This window comes from Drosophila ficusphila, unplaced genomic scaffold, assembly GCF_018152265.1.
Source record: "Drosophila ficusphila isolate 14025-0441.05 unplaced genomic scaffold, ASM1815226v1 contig_791, whole genome shotgun sequence".
Classification (NCBI taxonomy): Eukaryota; Metazoa; Arthropoda; class Insecta; order Diptera; family Drosophilidae; genus Drosophila; species Drosophila ficusphila.
The window spans coordinates 16,435,974-16,453,693 of NW_025064737.1; the positions used below are offsets into that span (position 1 = coordinate 16,435,974).

At 43.2% G+C, this 17,720-nt stretch overlaps 1 protein-coding gene across 1 annotated transcript; it reads right to left on the bottom strand.

Moving 5' to 3' along the window:
• Positions 1 to 6,562: 6,562 nt before the first annotated feature.
• On the bottom strand, positions 6,563 to 12,691 carry LOC108091975 (acetylcholine receptor subunit alpha-like 2). Its single transcript, XM_017191385.1, has 7 exons — positions 11,944 to 12,691; positions 10,747 to 10,901; positions 10,239 to 10,419; positions 9,164 to 9,323; positions 8,418 to 9,003; positions 7,625 to 7,826; positions 6,563 to 6,854 (listed from the first exon to the last, which is right to left on the bottom strand). The coding sequence occupies exons 1-7, from the start codon at positions 12,181 to 12,183 to the stop codon at positions 6,660 to 6,662; spliced, it is 1,719 nt and encodes a 572-aa protein (XP_017046874.1). The 5' UTR covers positions 12,184 to 12,691; the 3' UTR covers positions 6,563 to 6,659.
• Between the last annotated feature and the right edge of the window lie 5,029 nt (positions 12,692 to 17,720).

Below are 17,720 nucleotides of genomic sequence, written 5' to 3' on the forward strand. Positions count from 1 at the left end.
TGTTTAAGGACCTGCATTATGCAACAAGGCAGCTGAGGCTGCGGATCGCTCATTACAAATGAAAATAACCACTTAATAATGTTTGAAGGCGGCTGGCAAAATACTCATTACTCTCTCGGCGAACTCTTTGAATGTGAATATACTCCTGAACATTCGAGTACATTTCCCTTTCGTTCTGCCATCCATTTTTATTTCCATTTCATTATTTTCGTTTTCTATGTTTTTTTTTTTGTGGGTCACAAGCCATTAGCCAGGCCAAACGGAAAACACGCTAAGCCTGCGCGGACACCGAGTCGAGTCGAGTCCTTTATGCATGCTGGATGAGCCTGATTCGGATTCGGATTCAGATGCGGCCGAGGCTGCGGTTGTGGCTGCAAATGGAGGAGGCTCTTTTGCGGGAAGCTACCACTGCCACTGTGGGCCAAAAAGTTAATTGTAAACATGACCCAGTTTGCCGGGTACCCAGCACCCATTCCCAGTACCCCTGATCCTCCTGCTGCTCCTGGTTTGTTTGCAAGTCACTCATTCAGGCTGCATGCAACGCTTTGTCTGGAGAAAGGGAACAGGAGACAGGAAAGTGGGTGGTTTGGTGGTTGGTTGGGTGCTTGGGTGGTTTCATTGGGCCTTGGGTGCGGTGCATCCCTGAATGAAGAATGCCGCTCGCTTTATTATGCGACATTGGCCTCAGCAGCCGGCAGCTGCCTCAAAAGGATATTTGTAATGCTCCATTGTGCCGCCCGCTCTTCTTCTTGTGGCTGCTGCTGCTTTTTCTGGTGCCTCTGCTTCTGCCGCCGCTGTCACCTAAGTCATTTTGGCTTCACTTGAGTAATGGCAGCAACGCCTTAAAATATGCAAAAGCTCGAAAAATGTTTATAATATCTGCAGTGCAAACAAGAGACGAAGACAACGGTGTCGAGGCAAAAGAGTGTACTGTACGAAAATATCGAAGATTTTGATTTGAGTATATTATGTATAGGTACATTGTTTATACCTCGATTTGGAAAATATATAAAATATATGCAAGATTTCTCAAGGGGATAGTATCCTTTGAAAAATAGTAATATTACTCCCTAAACCCTGTACCATAAAACGCCAAACATTTTACAAAGATTGTTGCATACTTTTAGGAACATATTTAAGCGGTTTCAAAAGTCTCAAGATTTCAGTTGAAGAAGTTGAATGGTTTAGGCTTTCTATCTTTATTGATTTTATCTAGAAACTTTGCATAAATTTCGTATTTTTTTTTAGGTTTTTTTTTTTCAAGTGTGTTCAGTGCAAAGGGGATTTCCATGGAGGCTGGCCCGATCCGTAGACGTTGTTGCAGTTGCTTAGCTATCCCGACAAATGCCCGCCGGGTTTCGCTGCAGCACTTTCTAAGGGGTCGAGGATGTACAAGGATTTGGGTGTGGGTGTCAGTGTGGATGTGAGTGTGAGTGTGGGTGTGAGTGTAACTGTGGGTGGATGTGTGCGTGTGCTGGATGCAGTTCAAGTTAATTGGATTTGGGCAAAGTGCTGCCACTGGCGGCTTTCGAAGGTTGTTTGCAGTGCAGAGTGTGTGTGTGGGTGTGTGTGTTAGTGTACCAGTGTGTGTGTGAGTGTGGACTGGGGTAAATGCAAGTCTAATGGCTGCAAGTGCCTTTTTAATGACACCTGAAGTCATTCCGTAAGCTTAAGCATTTGCGCCGGCAGTGAAAGTTGGCAGCTTGCAATCGGGAAACTCGGAACTTCATTTTAAACCCGTTCTCTGGCAACAGTTTTTAAAGTCTCGAAAGAGGTTAGAACATCATGAACAGTAGTTAACGATTGTATACCGATTTTCCAAGTATTTAAGCTAACGTGTGACTTAATTGAAGTCTGACAAAGCTGTTCGGTTGGTGACTTCATTTGGTTATGCAGTTGGAAAGGTAGGTTCCTTTTAGACTACACCTTTTTCAGCAGTTAAGCAGATGATTCCACACAGGTGAAGTCAAAACGCTTACGTTTGGATTGCCGGGGGAAAAGTGTAAAGTAGAATTTTCCTGAGAGCGAGTCACGAAACCGAGCGAGTCCTTCTTACCTCCATTCCCCTCTCCAAAAGGACTCCCCCATGGACATTTACATGCATGCCCGGTGCCGCCCACATGAAGTTATGCCATAACAAAGACGTTGCACATAGGACTACTTGGATATGCATAAAACTATGCTACATTGGCACTAAAACAAACAGCAAATGGGCATGGGGATGGGATCACAAGATGGGAACAGGCGGTGGGGAGCAAATGGGGCAGGTTTGTGTGTTTGGTAATGTAAAAGATGCTGTGTGACAAGATGATGACGATGCTGATGAAATATGCCAAGGCAAAGGTAAAGCCAACTGGGTACCGACGTCCAGGGATGGCAAAACGGAATGGAATTCCAAATCTGAACTAAAATAAACTTTGCAAAAATAAAGCTGGCTTTAATAAAGTACAAATAAATATACAGGAATAAAAGCCAAAGTACAAAAGCGAGAAAAACTTAATTACTTAACTTAGTTGGGAGCGTTTTTATAAGCATTACTCTTACATTTACTTTTTCTTACTTTCAAGAAAACTCCTAATACCAACAAACAATCTTAGTATGACAAGTAGTTGCATTTAAGCCAAGAACTAACCAAAACAACTCTTGAATATTCTGTGCATGCTTTAATAATAAATAGCCCTAAATAAAGCAATTGAAAGTTTTACTCGGCTGCGAGAGTATTCATCTGAAGATGAAAGTTGATAAAGTGAATCAATTTGCGAATGGAACTAGATCAAAGGGTCATCCAGCGCTTGGCCCCCGTTTGAACTGGCTGCTCTACCTCCCTGCACCTGCCAACCAACTGCTTTTATGTTGGCTAAGTAAATGTTTAAAATATTTGGGTTGCCAGCCGCTGCTCCTGTTGGTCCTGCAGCTCCTGCTCCCTCCTCCTGCTGAAGCTCCCTCCTCCTGATTCCTGATCCTTCTGCTCCTGCTACACGCTCTCGTAGTTGAAGTTTTGCGCCCAAAATTATTAAGATGAGTGGCATAAATTATGAGCAGACCAGCAGGCTCTGCACAGGACTCGTAAAAGCCGCCGGCATATAATCCTTGGGGACTGGGTTGCTGGGTGGATTGTTTGATGAGTGAATGACTAACTGCATGACAGTTTAGCCACCCTCTCCCTGTAGCTGTGTGTGTGTGTGTGTGTGCTAGGGGGTCTGATCACTTTAAGTATTGACAACGTTGGACTGCATGGCGTATACGTGATGTGGGCTTGGGTGGCTGTGTGCGCTTTGCGGCTTCGCCGTTGGTCGGGGCCCTCTGGCAGTTAGTTTAATATTTATTTAATTTAATATGCTAATTGGATGTGATCTGGGTGTGCATGTGTATGTGTGTTCGTGTGTGTTTGTGTGTGTGTTTGCTGCAACTTTACGAGCGAACAATTCATAAATTATTGAAAACGTCGAAAGTTTTCACATGTCAACGAATCGAGTTTGTGCTTGAGTTTTGCCTGCCAACTATTGCGGCAATGACTTTTATAAATCGTTTATAAAATTTGCCACCCAAGACGGAAAACGCTGTCAGGGCAACTTCTGCCGCAAGTCGGCAGCCACAGGCGACGACAAATTGTTTTTGCGATAAAATAAGACAAGTGACACGCGGCCCTAATCGTTCCGGGGTAGCTGAAAAGCGGGGGCGTTTGCCCAATGGGCGTGGCCAGTTGCAACCTAAAAGGCTGCCACTCCGTTAACGTTAATTATATCAGAGTGACTGAGCCGGAACGAAATGGCGGCAACGAAGAGAGGAGAGAATATTGTGTGAAAAACTTTCGCCTGACCGGTCCAGAAATTGCATTTAAAGTGTGGAAAACAGCAAATGCAACTCCCCTTCGACGGCGACCTCAATGTTTTGCATTCTGCAATCAAATTGAATTTGTCAGATGACATAAATAAATGGTAAATCAAACGAATTGCAAACTCTGCTGTCAGCGGGAAATGAAATTGCATGCCAAAAAGTATGCAATGAATTATACGTGGGCGGACCCAAAATAAAACGAACTGTAACCAGTTCAAAAATGGGTAGCCAAAAACCTCGAGCTGGGAATAAAAATAAATTCTTAAAACATATACACTGGTATATATACGTATATTGAATGTGCACCAAAAACTGTGCGGCATTGGGAAATATTTTGCACCAACTGTACGGAACACAAAATGAAATGAATTGCAGAAAACATTTTGTTCAGGTTTGAGTTTGCAGAATTCGACATGGCAATCAACTTTTGGGAAAGTTGTGAAAACTCAATCTTGTTTACTGTTTGCTTAGGCAAAAACATTGATTGAAATGTGGATAGAAATAAGATCCTTTTATAAATACGTAAACAATTTTACTGAGTACAAAATATTAAATGATGAGAAGATTAATAGTTATTGGCTTTTACTCCGTAAGAGATTATCCTCTTTCCACAAGATAAAGAATATTTCGGTACACTTTCAAATTGTTGTAAAAACCACTCCCCCCTTTTGCGTATAGTAATATTTTCTATAGCTTTTTTGGCTCTTTGCTCCTTTTTGCCTGCAGAGCATCCGACTGCCTCATAAATCCGAGCTCTCTTTTGTTTATTTGCTGCAGCAGCCAGCAGCCATCGCTGTGCTGTATTTTTCACATGTGAAGCACAAATAATATGAATTTAAATTGGAGCCGAGAAACAAAAAAAAAGTGGAAAAAAGTGGAAAAAGTGGGAAAAGCGGGAAAAGCGGAGGAGCGCAGCTCGCTGAACTGTGAAAAGTAGACGGGAAGTAGCGAAAATGATGCACACGCACACACGAAATGCGAAAAGCGACAAGCTGGCAAAGTCACTCAGTCAGTGGGTGAATGTGTGGATGTGGATGAGGATGTGGATGTGGATCCAAAAGTGGGTGGTTGTAGCATATTGAACTTGTCAACATGACAGTGGAGCGGAACCGAAGCCAAGGCGAATGCATGAATGTATGAATGAATGAATGAGCGACTGACGCACTGCCAAACTGACGCACTGACTGACTGCCAAACTGACTGACTGAATGGAGGAGTGAGTGGGTGCGTTAAGTGATTCCCGATAGTGGGGAAGCGTATGCAAAATATATGCACATCCGAACATCCTGCGGGGCATCCTGGAAGCAGCCGGCAGGATCCTGAAGTGCAACAGGACTTGTTGAGCTGAGCCAGCGCTACTCACGCTCATCATTCTCCATCGCCGTTCCTTTTGTTGCAGTCGGTAAGAAATTGCAATTGCTTTGCGCAAACTGACATTGACAGCCAACGGCTGGGAGTCCCCCTTACCTTCCCTCTCCTCCCTTTCCCCTCCCAAAAAGGGGCGTGGCAGTTGGAGGGGTTGTGCGGCTCGCCTGCCACTCGGTTGCCCATCAATTTGAATGACATTCACAAACAGGCAGCTACAGCAAAAGCAAAACCAACAACAAGCCAAATGCAAGTTGAAATTCCGTATGCACGACGACGAACAAGAAATTGTGACATTTGTATAGAAATAGTTTTGCAGTTGTAGCAAATAGTTTTGCAGACATTTTTTGATTGCCGCATACTTTAAGCCAGCCAGCGAGTCAGTCAGCCAGTCAGCCAGAATGGATGCCTGCAGCTCACAACTAGAAAAGAGCGCTGAGAAATTGTTTTGGCTGGATCTGGTATTTTTCGCCCAGATCCCTGGGGCTCTTTTACTCCTTTTGCTCTTCCTTGATGCGGCTTCATAAGGCTGCTGATTCATATCCATCTCTTCTTTCTACTCAACACTGCATTCTAAATTAGTTTTAGTGGTAAAGCGGCAATAAAAGTTTCCTGATTTCAGTTTTATGTGGTTTAAATACTCTCCTAGCTCATTACATTTTGTACAACTTAATTTATTGTCTGGGAAAAATAAAATATGTATTTTATTTGAGCTTCAATTTAATTTAAAATTTTTGTGGAGAATATTCAATTTATTTAAGATATTTAACTTTAAGAGCTTATTTAACTCTCACTGAAAATTGTTAACTAGAACTGATGCAATCTTCCGGAAATTATCTTGGTTGGTCGGCTGGTTTTTCTTGTTTTAATAACCCAGCGATTATACTGGATTACATGCACATACCCCTCAATTATTAACCTATATTTCTAAAAGCCATGTGCTGCATCGACTCATGAAATATCTTCCCCATGAGTTGGCATCCGCTGCCTGCGCATTTGCCGCATTTTCAAAAGGTTAATTTTCCAGTTATCAAATAAAAGGCCAGGCTTACTCCTTCTCCTGTCCGTAGAAATCTTGGAATAGGAAAGCTGGCTGGCTGTTGAGGAGAATGCAGCTGGAGCAGCTGGCTGTTGGATACACATGCTTGGCAAATAGTTTTGACAGCCGCCGGGGCAAAAAGGCGGCTTAAAAGGGGCGTGCAGCATTGGCCAAAAGCCGTTGGCATCCTCTTACGTACGAGTATTTTCCATAGCATTTTTCTTGTAATAATTTCTGCTTTAACCCTCCTGGCATGCAGTTTCAGTGGGGGGAAAACCCGCCTGGTAAAAGAACACTTTGCATTTCAGCATTTTGCTTGGCTGCTTTTGGGCCAACGTTTTTTATTATATCGTATTTTAATTTGCTGAAACACTGCATTAAACTAGGAAATTGTCTTAAGTTAATGTTCTTGTTGAATTTAATTCTTCTTCTCGGTTAGATTGTAGATTTGCTTGGCAACGTCGGATAGCTGAACATCGATGGCCTTGGTATCGTCATAGAGCGAAGGAGCCTCTCCCAGGATCACAAAGGTGCCCACCAAGGATGCAATCATGAAGAGCCAGAGGAACAGGCGATCCATCACCATTGCCACAAAGCCCCAATCCTGATCTTCCTGTTAAATAAATGCAGAAAAGATTATACACCATTTCATAATGGGTTTTAATCACATGAAAAGTATACATTTTATGGTTTCAAGAGGCTCTGGCATAAATGAAATGAAATGAAATAAAAACCGAAATGCTTTCTTTTTTGGCTGCTGGCCAACTTGAAGCTGCCCGCATGCAGGACGGTTAATTGCGCTTTAAGCCCACACTTTGAGCGATTGGCTTTCATTAAGCACTGCACTTAATCTACTTATGCCCGGCATCAGTTCGGTTATCAATCAAAGAGCGAAATCGCAGCGCCAACAAAGCAAAGCCCGAAAAAATAAATGGCCCAAAAGGGCAAACCGAAAAAGGGAGAGCTAAAGCTCGCTGGGGCGATGGGGAAATTCGGAGGGAAAACCAGACGCCGCAATCACACAACAAAGAACATTCGAAGGCGGGGGGTTCTTTTGATTGAAACGTTTTGCCAAAAACCCGCCGATGAAGAGATGAGGAGTGTTTTTGGGTGGCGAACACACGCCAATTGCCAGTCAATTGAACAAAAGCAATTAAAAGTGGATTTGCCGGCGCTGTCTTAAAGTGCAAATATGGCAAAAGCTTAAATAAGTCGGCAAAAAGAATAGCCAGTAACGAGTGCTGGTTGGAAAGAGGATCGGCAGGATGAACGCGGAAAGGACAAACTGCAGGCAAGAGCGATTTTTGCGGTTTCCTTCGCCGTCGGTGGACAAACGGAATTTCCAATTAAAAATTCAATCAGCTGCCGGAGGGAGCGACTCACCGCATTGAACTCGTCCTGCCGCTGCATGTGATGCTGTATGAACATGACGTTGTGTATGGCCTTCTCCAGCTCGAAAGGATACTTCTTGCGTGCGGCCACATCGCTCAAAGAGTCGTCCAGCCCGGACAGTACCGACGGCAGTCCGTTGTAGCCGCTCAAAGTGCTCAGGCCGCCGCCCAAAGCCCCCACCAGGCCGCTGAATCTGTAAGTAAGTCGGGATAAGTTGACATCAAAGGCTCCTGCGACAGGATATTCCCGGGTGCGTGGGTGCGGAAAAACATTCAGCAAACAGAGTTCACTAATTTTCTTTCTTTAATTCTTTGACTTCACTTTTTGAGCTCTTTAAAGGTATGCGATTTGTTATGGTGAAATAAATAATTAATTTTTAATTGAAAAGGCTATTAGTAATGAATAAGTAAAAATGAATTGATTTTTCGAACGTTTAAATTTTCATTTTTGTTTAGCAGAATACATATTTTAAATGCTCCAACTATTGCTGCATATAATTTAACTATTAATGGACTAAATATTTATTCAAAAAGGATTTTAATATTTCATATTCGCTAGATTCCCATTTTTATTCTTAAATAAAATAGTTCTGGATTATCATTGTGAAAAGTATTAAGTTTCTATGATGGATGTTTTCTTTTCATAAAACTGTTTCTTCTCCCCCTATCTAACTTGCATTTTCCACTTTTTCTATTCATATCCATTTCCATTTTTCTCTACTGTAAATATGATTAAACCCCAAAGGGAGTTTATTACCCCAGCAAATCCCTTTCGGACATCCTACCTGTTTGTGGCTGTGGTCACGTGCATGCCATTGCACCCGCCTCCTCCGACGCGTCCTTGCATCCTGCGCAGGGAATCCGGACTGGAGCCGCCGGAGTTCATTTGCATCTCGTCCATCAGCGCCTGTCCGAACTTGGTCTTGCTGAACTTGAGGCCGTAGTTGATCTTGTTGGCCGCCAGGTCACGCAGTAGGTCCTTGGGCACCCGCATCAGCAGCAGCTTGGGCAGCCGCTTGATGAAGAACGACCGGATCCAGGGTCGCATCTTGTGGGTGCTCGGCTTCCGGTAGTGGATGTTCAGTATGATAATCGTGATGACGACACTCAGTCCGACCAGCAACATGGTGAAGAGGAGATATTTCCCCAGCAACGGAAGAGCCAGTGAAGTGGAGGGTATAATCTCGGATATCAGCAAAAAGAACATGGTTTGCGACAGGAGGATACTGATACACAAAGCAATCTTTTCCCCAGAATCAGCGGGTAAATAAAATACCAACACCGAAAGATAGGAGATTCCCACGCAGGGAATGATTAGATTCACAGTGTAGAAGAGAGTCTTCCGTCGAAGTGTGATGTTGAAGAAGATATCTGATTAAACCAGTCATTAAACCAGTCACAAATCCAGGAAGCAGCAAAATAGAAATAGAGTTGTAGGAAAGAGGGGTAGATATTTTTTGAGGGGATGAGTTTGGGTAGAGCTTTCGCGTAATTGTCGGCGATGGGAAGCATTAAACTCCACTAAACTCACCCGGATACGGTTCCGCGCAGCACGGATAGTATTTTTCGTGCCGCTCCGCCGGAACGCCAAGGATGTCCCACTCGACACTGGGATAATATTCGCGCAGGTCGATGCCAATCTCCACCTTGTTGTCCTTGTCGTTCTTCTGGCTGATGTGCTTCAAATCGATCTGCGGAACGAGAAAAGCCCCGTTGATGGAGCTGTTAAAGCGGATGTCCTTTGCCTCCGTTCAACTCAAAGACTCGCTTCCCGGAAAATCGCCACCTGGCGCATTCCTATCTCCGCTGGCTATTCGCTCAAGTGCAGTCGTTAAACGAGTAGCGAAATTTAAATGCGTTGACAAACGCCCCGTGAAAAAAGGGCTCTGTTTGGTTCCCTTTTCCAAAAATACAAGAACTACACTCAGAAAAAAGGGGTTCTCTTGAAAAATTCCTTGGAAATTAGCAAGGAACATTTTTGTTGCTTAAATGAAGTAAGAATGTCCAAAGAAATATCTACAAAGGAATTTATTCCTTAAAATAGAAGCTCTTGTATCGTACTTATTATTTTTAATCTTTTCTTGGACTTAAGTTAAGAAAATGCTTTTTTTGTACTGTATTTTTTTCTAAGTGCACCCGCCCCGCTCTGCCCAAAACGCGAAGGGTCAGCGGAAACGGAAGCTGCTTGGGCTGCTGAAAGTCGCACTTTGGCTTAATTTATGGCCGCGCATTTTTATGACAGCGACACACACAGTCGAGTGCCTCTGTGTGAGTTAGTGCCGCTTTCTTTCGGCGACAGTGTGCGTGAGTAACTGGCTGACTGGGTGTGCGTGTGGGTGTGTGGGTGTGCAGCGGTTAGACAAGTTTCAATTACACTTTTACAATTTCTCACATTTTAATCTGCGAGATGCCGACGACGCCTTTTCGATGTTCTTACCGCTTCTTAGGCGTGTAAGTCGCTTCTTCATCGCCGCACCTCTTCATCTTCTCATCTCGCAGATAAATGGTGGGCCATAAATCGCTGGCCACGCCCATTTATCTGCGACTCAACTAGCTGCCGGCTGGTAGGAGATATGAGGCCAGAAGCCAGTGGCACCATCACTCACCTGATCGCCGTCGTAGGTCCACGAACCGAACTTCATGAAGCAAGTTTGCTGATCGAAGGGAAAGTAGCGCACATCAATCTCGCAGCTCGACTTGAAAATGGCCGGCGGAGTCCACACAACTTTTCCTGTATAGTGGAGAATGGCCTTTGTCATGGTGGTGACCACATACTCGCCATCGGCACTGAAATGATTAGGTAAGAAAATAAATATAAGTTTACTTGTCAGTATACCTGATTATATTGTAATAATTCTTTATTATAATAAGGTAAAAAATATTTATCTTTGAAGTTAAGTTTTGGATCTGATCTATATTTACACAATCAAAATTTATTTCAAGTCAAGACAAATTAATATAATAACCCATGCTTTGTTAGAATACAAATTTTACTATCAGGGAAAAAAGCTATCATGGTAAAATATTTATCACTTATTGGTTTACAATTCTTCTCTAAATTTTAAAATTTTAGTTAATATAGTTTTCTTTTAGTGATTTTTACTTTCGACTTACTTGTTGTAGAGCACAATGTCGGGCAGCCAGATGTGCTCGGAGGGCACATAAAGCTCGGTGACGCCGCCGTACTCGGAGGGATCCCACTTGAATTTATGATCCTGCCACTCGTGCTCCAGCCACACGTTGGTCGTTAGAATTTGATCTTTGAGATTCTGCAAAAATTAAGCTCACATATACGAAAAAAACTCTACAAGCCACAAAATAAGAGGGAAGGGGAGTGGAGTGTGGAGTACAGAGACTATGGACCAGCCATGCATCAAGTGGGATTTGCATTTTATTCATTTTAGCCTTCTTTTCTGCCAGGCGCTCCTTTTTATCATTTGCACTGCTCGTCCTGTTTCCCCCGGCGGCTAATGTGCTTTTTGCTGTCAGCTTACGGCTTCTTTCCCTTTTCGGTTTGTTTTATTACCTTTTAAGCCTTCTGGTGGCAGGGAAGCCACCCAAACAGCCAAAGTGGCCGCCTTGCAGCCGGAATTGCAGTCTCGGCCGCCTGACAAATGACTTGGCCGTAGAACTTTAAGCAAGCGCAGACAACGCTTTTCCCCTGCCCTTCCCCTCCCCCTCCCCCTCCCACTCCATGTAATATGTAATGAAATGTTGAAGTGAAACGTTATAAAAATCTAGTGCTCCCCGTTCGCCCGAAGTTGTGAGAAATGCCAGCGATTTATCTGGCGGTGGAAAAGCAACCAGTGCTGACAGGAATAAAGTTGATGTTGAGAATTGAAATATGCCACTTTAATGCCGCGGATGCTACACAGAGAGAAAATGACTAGTAATATGATTCCAAAATTATTATAAAATTAAATATATGCTTTTAAAAATATATCATTCATTAGATATCCACTTAGGTAAACCTCTTTCTTATCTCATATTTTGTATATAAACTATTAATTTTCTTTATTAAATCACTTTATTTTTTCCATGTGTATCCTTTATTCCTATTAACTTGGCTCTTTCATTATGGCCTCATAGATTTCACTGCTGCCAGCTCTCGATTCGCCCCATTTGTTGCTCTTTATTGTTTAGCATTTTTTATTTACGAGCTGCGGAAAGTTTCTGGCAACTTTTACGCTTTTTTCTCCCGCGGCTTTTTTTTGTTTTGCGGCAAATGTAGCGAAACGCAGGCGGCCGGGCTTAATTAAAAATCCCCCCCCACTCCGAATTCGAGTGATTGCATTAATTAATTTTGCTTACCAAATCGATGAGTTGGGACAGCCGTAGACCCAATTTGACCAGAACCGTGTCCGTGTTATTGCTTACTGGGCGAATGAGGCGATTGTAGTTGCTCAGGAGATCATCGTAGAGGCGTTTGGCATCGGGATTGGCCTGAACCGTTTCGCAGAGGAGCAGGAGGATGAGGAGCAGGCAGAGCGGCTTGCAGTGACGCCAAATGTGGGCGAGGAGGGCGGGTGGGCGTGTGCAGCAGCCGGCCATGATGATGATGACGTCACGGCGGGCCACAAAAGGAAAAGGACCTTGACGGTTTTGCGGGCGGCCGGTGTTTTATGGATGCAAACACACGCGCACACAGGTTTTTGTTTACCTTTCTGTTTTTGGCCTGGCCCAATATCTCTGACGCAGTTCGGCGCGGCAGAGCGAGCTACTCGCTTTGGCTTTCTGCTTTTAGCACATGGCCTAAAAGTGTTTACAAGTCTCCAAGTCTCGCTGTTGACCGACTTTTCGATTCGGCGCAGTCGTTGAGCAGCTGAAGCCGCTGCGCCCAGGCAGCTGATTTTGTTTTTCCTCCAGCCGCTTCAAATTTCTTCTTAACTTAATTTTTTATTTATTTTTTTTTCACTTTTAAAATTTAATGTCTAAAAAATTTGAAAATATTTACTAGTCTGTTAACTGGTTTACTGATTGTTTTGGAATGCAATTTATAGTCGACTTTCACTGATTTTCATGGAGCCTTTGGGCCCTGCTCCGTGCTGTCCTGCATAGATATTCACAGGAATCGTACTGACGCGCCTTTTGTTTTTGTAGCCTGGCCAGGACCTCTGGCCGCCTCGTTTTTGTCGCTTTGTCGCCGGCGGGATTTCATCGGAATGTGGCCGGAGCAGCGGATGCTGCGCAGCGCCTGCGCTCCACGGGTCACCCTGTTATCCTTTTCGTCCTGAGTGGAGAATTCAGAGGGCCATCATGTTACACACAGCAGACAGGCGATGCCAAGCCCTAGAAGGATGCTCTCTCACACGTTCTCTTTGCTCAGATTTTCCGCTTTTCTCCGCAAGAGATGGGAGAACTCTCTGAAGAGCCGCTCTTCGATGGGTTAATCCCTCGCAGACTCCATTACAACTTCAGCCAAGTTCGGTGCTCTTTTGGCCGTAGATATTTTTTTGGCTCTCTCCCGCGATTCCGGCGAGCCACAGCCCAAAAAAATCCCCACAAATACTCCCAGCAGCGCTCACTTACGCAAAGAAAGAAAAAAAGGAGCAAAATTTAAGGAGCGGAATGGAAAACTTCACCCATATACATGTGTACACACACACACCCACACGCACATACCGCTGCACATTTGGCAAACACTCATACGCCCCGTTGGCCCCACATTTCGTTTAACCAGAAACCAAATTTTTCGTAATTGTCAACATTCGTTAAAATCTACGTTAACATGCAGTCCGCCCAGGACCCTCACACATACACTAACGCATACTAGCACACACTAGTGCACGCACACACACTAATACAGAGAAATTCAGCTATCAGCACTTGTGCACTTTACATGTTTAACGTTGCAATGCTGGCTCTTCTTTTTGCAAGGGTATTGGTTCAGTTTGGTTTGGTTTGGTTCGGTTTGGTTTGGTTCGGTTTGGTTTTGCATTTCGTTTCGTTTGGTATTTTGCTACGTCTGTTCACATATGTGTCATATTGCGATTTTGAGTTGTTTCTGTGGTTTCGGTTTTTGCCGCACACCCACATTTCTATCTGCCGAGTGAATATCCATTCCCATCCCTCCTTCCCCCTCTTCCCTTTCCCCTGAAATGCCAGTAATGCGTTTGGTGTGATGACAACTGGCCGAGGCATCCCGTTTCACAGTTTTAGCCATGGCTGCCTCTCCTGGCGCAATTTAATTACCGACTATTGAAAATGATTGAATTTGACAGCATTTTTTGATGCTTAATTGGATTTAGCAAGTTGTCATCGCCGTTTATTAAAGGGATTAGTGCTAATATTGTTTGATTTTTGAAAAGGGAAGTGGGAAGGGAAGATAAACATATCAATTACATTAGGTACTTATTTGAGTGAATAAAAGTAAATGCTATAAAAACATATAAACTATTTACTAATCGCTATTTTTTTTTGTTTAACTGTTTATATTATATTTAAAAATAAGCGGTTATTTAATCCCACTTAAATTTAAAGTACAAAGCAGATAATTATGGTTTTTGAAAAGCCTTTTCCGCTCGTGTTGAATCATGATCCTTCGCGGTATAAAAATAAACTTTAACCTGAGCTGTGAACCCGAAATGGGCTCCACATTTAGGTTAGTGCTTTTTGTCCTGTTGTCCTGTTGGTCAGTGTTTGTTTTTTTTTTTTTTTGGCTCTTAGTCCCGGCGAAGCCATAATGATACATGAACTCTGTCATTTGGCCGTGCCGCCATTGAGCCGCGTGTGTTTTATGGCTTACGGTCATCGGAGACATTTTTAGCTGCTCGCATTTTTTTGCGAGCCAAATTCGTTGGCATCAGCGTTTTTACTTCTGGCAAAACATTCAATGAGCAATTTATGCGCCGGCTGCCGGGACAACTTTAATCTAGTCTATTAGCTGCTTTATTGCTGTTTTCGTGGGCACCCTTTTTATTTATTTACGAGTATTCCTATTGTCTGAGCCTCATTTGAATGATATGGCGAATGCTGCTGATACGGCGGCTCCGACAATTGTTATTGCTTTCATTAGCCAACCTATTCTGCTGAGTTACACATGTTCGCTCGGCTGTTAGCCGGTCTCGAACGGAATGGAGCGGAATGGAGGGATCCTCACGTTTTATTGCCACCCACACTCGCAACACTCTTCTGCACATAACAAAGCAATCAAAATTACAACAACCATCGTTTGCCACAATGGCAAACAACAATTTTTAGCTTGTTTGCAACTCAAACTTTTATTTTTATTTTCCTTTTTTACTATTTGGTTTAGTTTTTCGCTCTTTTTTTGTTGTTGCTATTTTTTTTTGTTGGTATTGCGGCATTTTAGCAACAACAGCGAGAAAAGTTTTGTGTTGTGCACTTCGGCTGGTAAATCAACAACAAAAATGGGTTGGCAGGGAATTGACTTTTATATACTCTATATAAAGGTGTCATCAATCTGGGTTAGTTATGTCAATCTCGGCGAAATTAAAGCCACGATGTTAAAACTTGTAATCTGAAATGGCTTATATAAGGAGGCAACGCCAATTTCATGCGAATAAGTTAACAAAACATTTTCGATAACAAATAGCAACCCAACGGGCGGGAGAAGCAAAGTTTCGGCCCAAACACCTGACTTTTCGACTCGCAACTAGTTCCTGACCCCGGGATCCAACCAGGTTTCCCCTTGCCCCCTTTTCCCCCCGCCCCCTTTGGCTCCACTTCCTGATTGGAAGAAAACTCAATTAAAATTTAAATTTTCGAACGTAAATGACAAAAGTTTCTCAACTATAAATAATCGGCAGTCGCTCCACTTGGCTTGCTCTTGGTTTTTGGCTTGCCACTTCAAAATCTGACAAAGCCGCGACCAGAGTGCCCCAGTGTCAACCCACTTTCGACCCGGTCGGTACCCCCCTTTCGCTCCCCCCTCTTTTGCTCCCCCGCCAACATAAAGTGCGTGCGTGGCTGCGTGATCGAAAGTTTTTGTCTATATTCGTACCATTTATCTAACTTTTATGGCAGCCACAGCAGCAGCGGCAACAACAAACGTTTTCCTGCTTTTGGCCAGAAATTAATTGCAAAACTGTTTGGTGTCTCTATATATGTTTTCCCTCCAACTGAACGGATAGATATGTACATGCACAGAGATAAATATTGTTGTTTTGGTTTATCGTTTTTATGTTTTACAAGATAAGTAGTTAGAGATTTAGAAAGAGTAGCTCAAAAGTTAAATAAATAAATTGTGACTGATCAAAGTATTTTGACTTCAATTTGGGATTAACATTTCAGGTTTGTAAGTAAATAAAAGTAATGTTTTGATTCCTGTTTTTCTATTTGTATTGATACTACATAGAGTGTGCCACGTGCTACAAATTAAAATGATATAAAAAACTAAATGTTTTCCCTGTATTTATATGTTTACTGATATTTTTTGTAGTGCTTAAAGTTCGGTGGCTTGTTTTTTGGCCGTGGCAGGCCAATCACAATGAGCGCTTGCCTGCCACTTGAACAACATAAAACTGATTGCGAAAATCTGTCCCGCGCAACCCTCTCCAAGGGAAGGGCAAAAAATTTTGTCAACCTTCTGCAGAAAGAGGGGGAAATTCGGGGAAGGATTGGGGGTGTTTGAGGGGGAGGGAGGGTGGAAAGCTTGGTATTTGGTGCCTGCAGAGTCCTTTGTTCATCAATTCGAGGCTGCTGCGCTTGTCGTGCCCATTGTTGACACGTTTAAGTGCCGTTTGCTTTTATCAGCACTGTCCATATCGACAGGCGACGGTTGGATGGACGGACAAGCGGACCAGCGGACCAGCGGACCAACGGACGGACAGACGGACGGACAAACGGACGGACGGAAAAGCGGACCAACCGACCTGCATATAACATTTTTATAACATTTTTAATTGTTTCTGCTGACTGTGAATCGTGCAAACTCTGGCGACCCATCAATTTAATGGCATTTTCGCGTGAGCCGCGCCAAAAGACAGAAACCAAAAAAAAAGAATGAAACGAAAAATCAAGGAGCATTTCCCAAAGAAAATCAAAGCCAGAGGCGAGAACACTCGAGGGTCTTGGGTTTGGTCAATTAATGAAGATACCGGGGTTTTATGATGAGCGGCGACAAGTCGCGCTGAAAATGGGGGCGTATTACACGCCCATTGGTGGCGTGTTTATGACGCCGTAAAATTGCCGCTCCGCATAAAAATGTTGCATAGTTTTTGGCCCGCTAAGCGGATGTCATTAATTGCGCATTAGTTTTGTTTTTCCGAGGACCGTGTGAATTTCGCGTTCGCAAATCAAAGGGAATTCGAGTGCAAACGAGGCGTATGCGCAATCTAATTTGCCATTAACGTTCGTCTGCGATTGTTGCTGTATATGTAAGTGTAGGTATAGGTATGTGTGTGTGTAAGTGTGCGTGTGTTAGCCCTTGAGGTGATGACATGGCGGTTCGTACTTGAATCGCTGTTTGGCTGGCTTAACTTGATTCTTTTGCTGCGTATGTGATTAGGATTTAAGTTGAGCCGCCCGTCGAGCAGCCGACAAAGTTTTGGCCAACCGACTGAGCCAGCAAATAATATAATATTATTATTATAATATTTTCCAGTAGCAGCAGTACCAGCAGCAGCTGCCACGCCCAGTAGCTCAAACTCGTGTACACGCCCACTCAGTTTAACGAAATAGAAGAAGAAGAAGCGAGTTGGAATCACTGAAAGAAAAGTAGTATATGTGAAGATTCGAAATAAAACAACATATTTTAATAGTTTCTTAAACTTAGTACAATTTAAATTTTATTGAAAATTAAAGGGAACGTAGTGTATACTCATTTAAAAATTAACCAATTTGATATTTTGTTATTTTATTAAAATATTTTTGGAGTTCCTGATCATTATATTCATATTTTCGATTAGCAAATAAAATCTGTTTTCCCATTTTTTCCAGTGATTTGGAGTGTGAGTGACACAGAGTCATCAGGCTTCTGACTTAGCAACTTTGCAGTGACAAGTTTCACTGTCTCGCTTTGAGAGCGCGCTTTACTATGAATACTTTGTCAAGTTTTTGCTCCAGGACCCGGCTCATTGTCGTTGTCATCATCAGCACTTCCACCGCCCAGTCAGTGAGTCAGTCGT

What these genes read in the sequence shown, in the direction of transcription:
- LOC108091975 (XM_017191385.1), bottom strand. Translation starts at nt 12,183, where the DNA reads ATGGCCGGCTGCTGCACACGCCCACCCGCCCTCCTCGCCCACATTTGG. An exon ending in GGACCTACGACGGCGATCAG is followed by an intron (nt 9,324 to 10,238) that starts GTGAGTGATGGT and finishes CTCGTTCCGCAG; the next exon opens with ATCGATTTGAAGCACATCAG. An exon ending in GTGACCACAGCCACAAACAG is followed by an intron (nt 7,827 to 8,417) that starts GTAGGATGTCCG and finishes ACTTACTTACAG; the next exon opens with ATTCAGCGGCCTGGTGGGGG.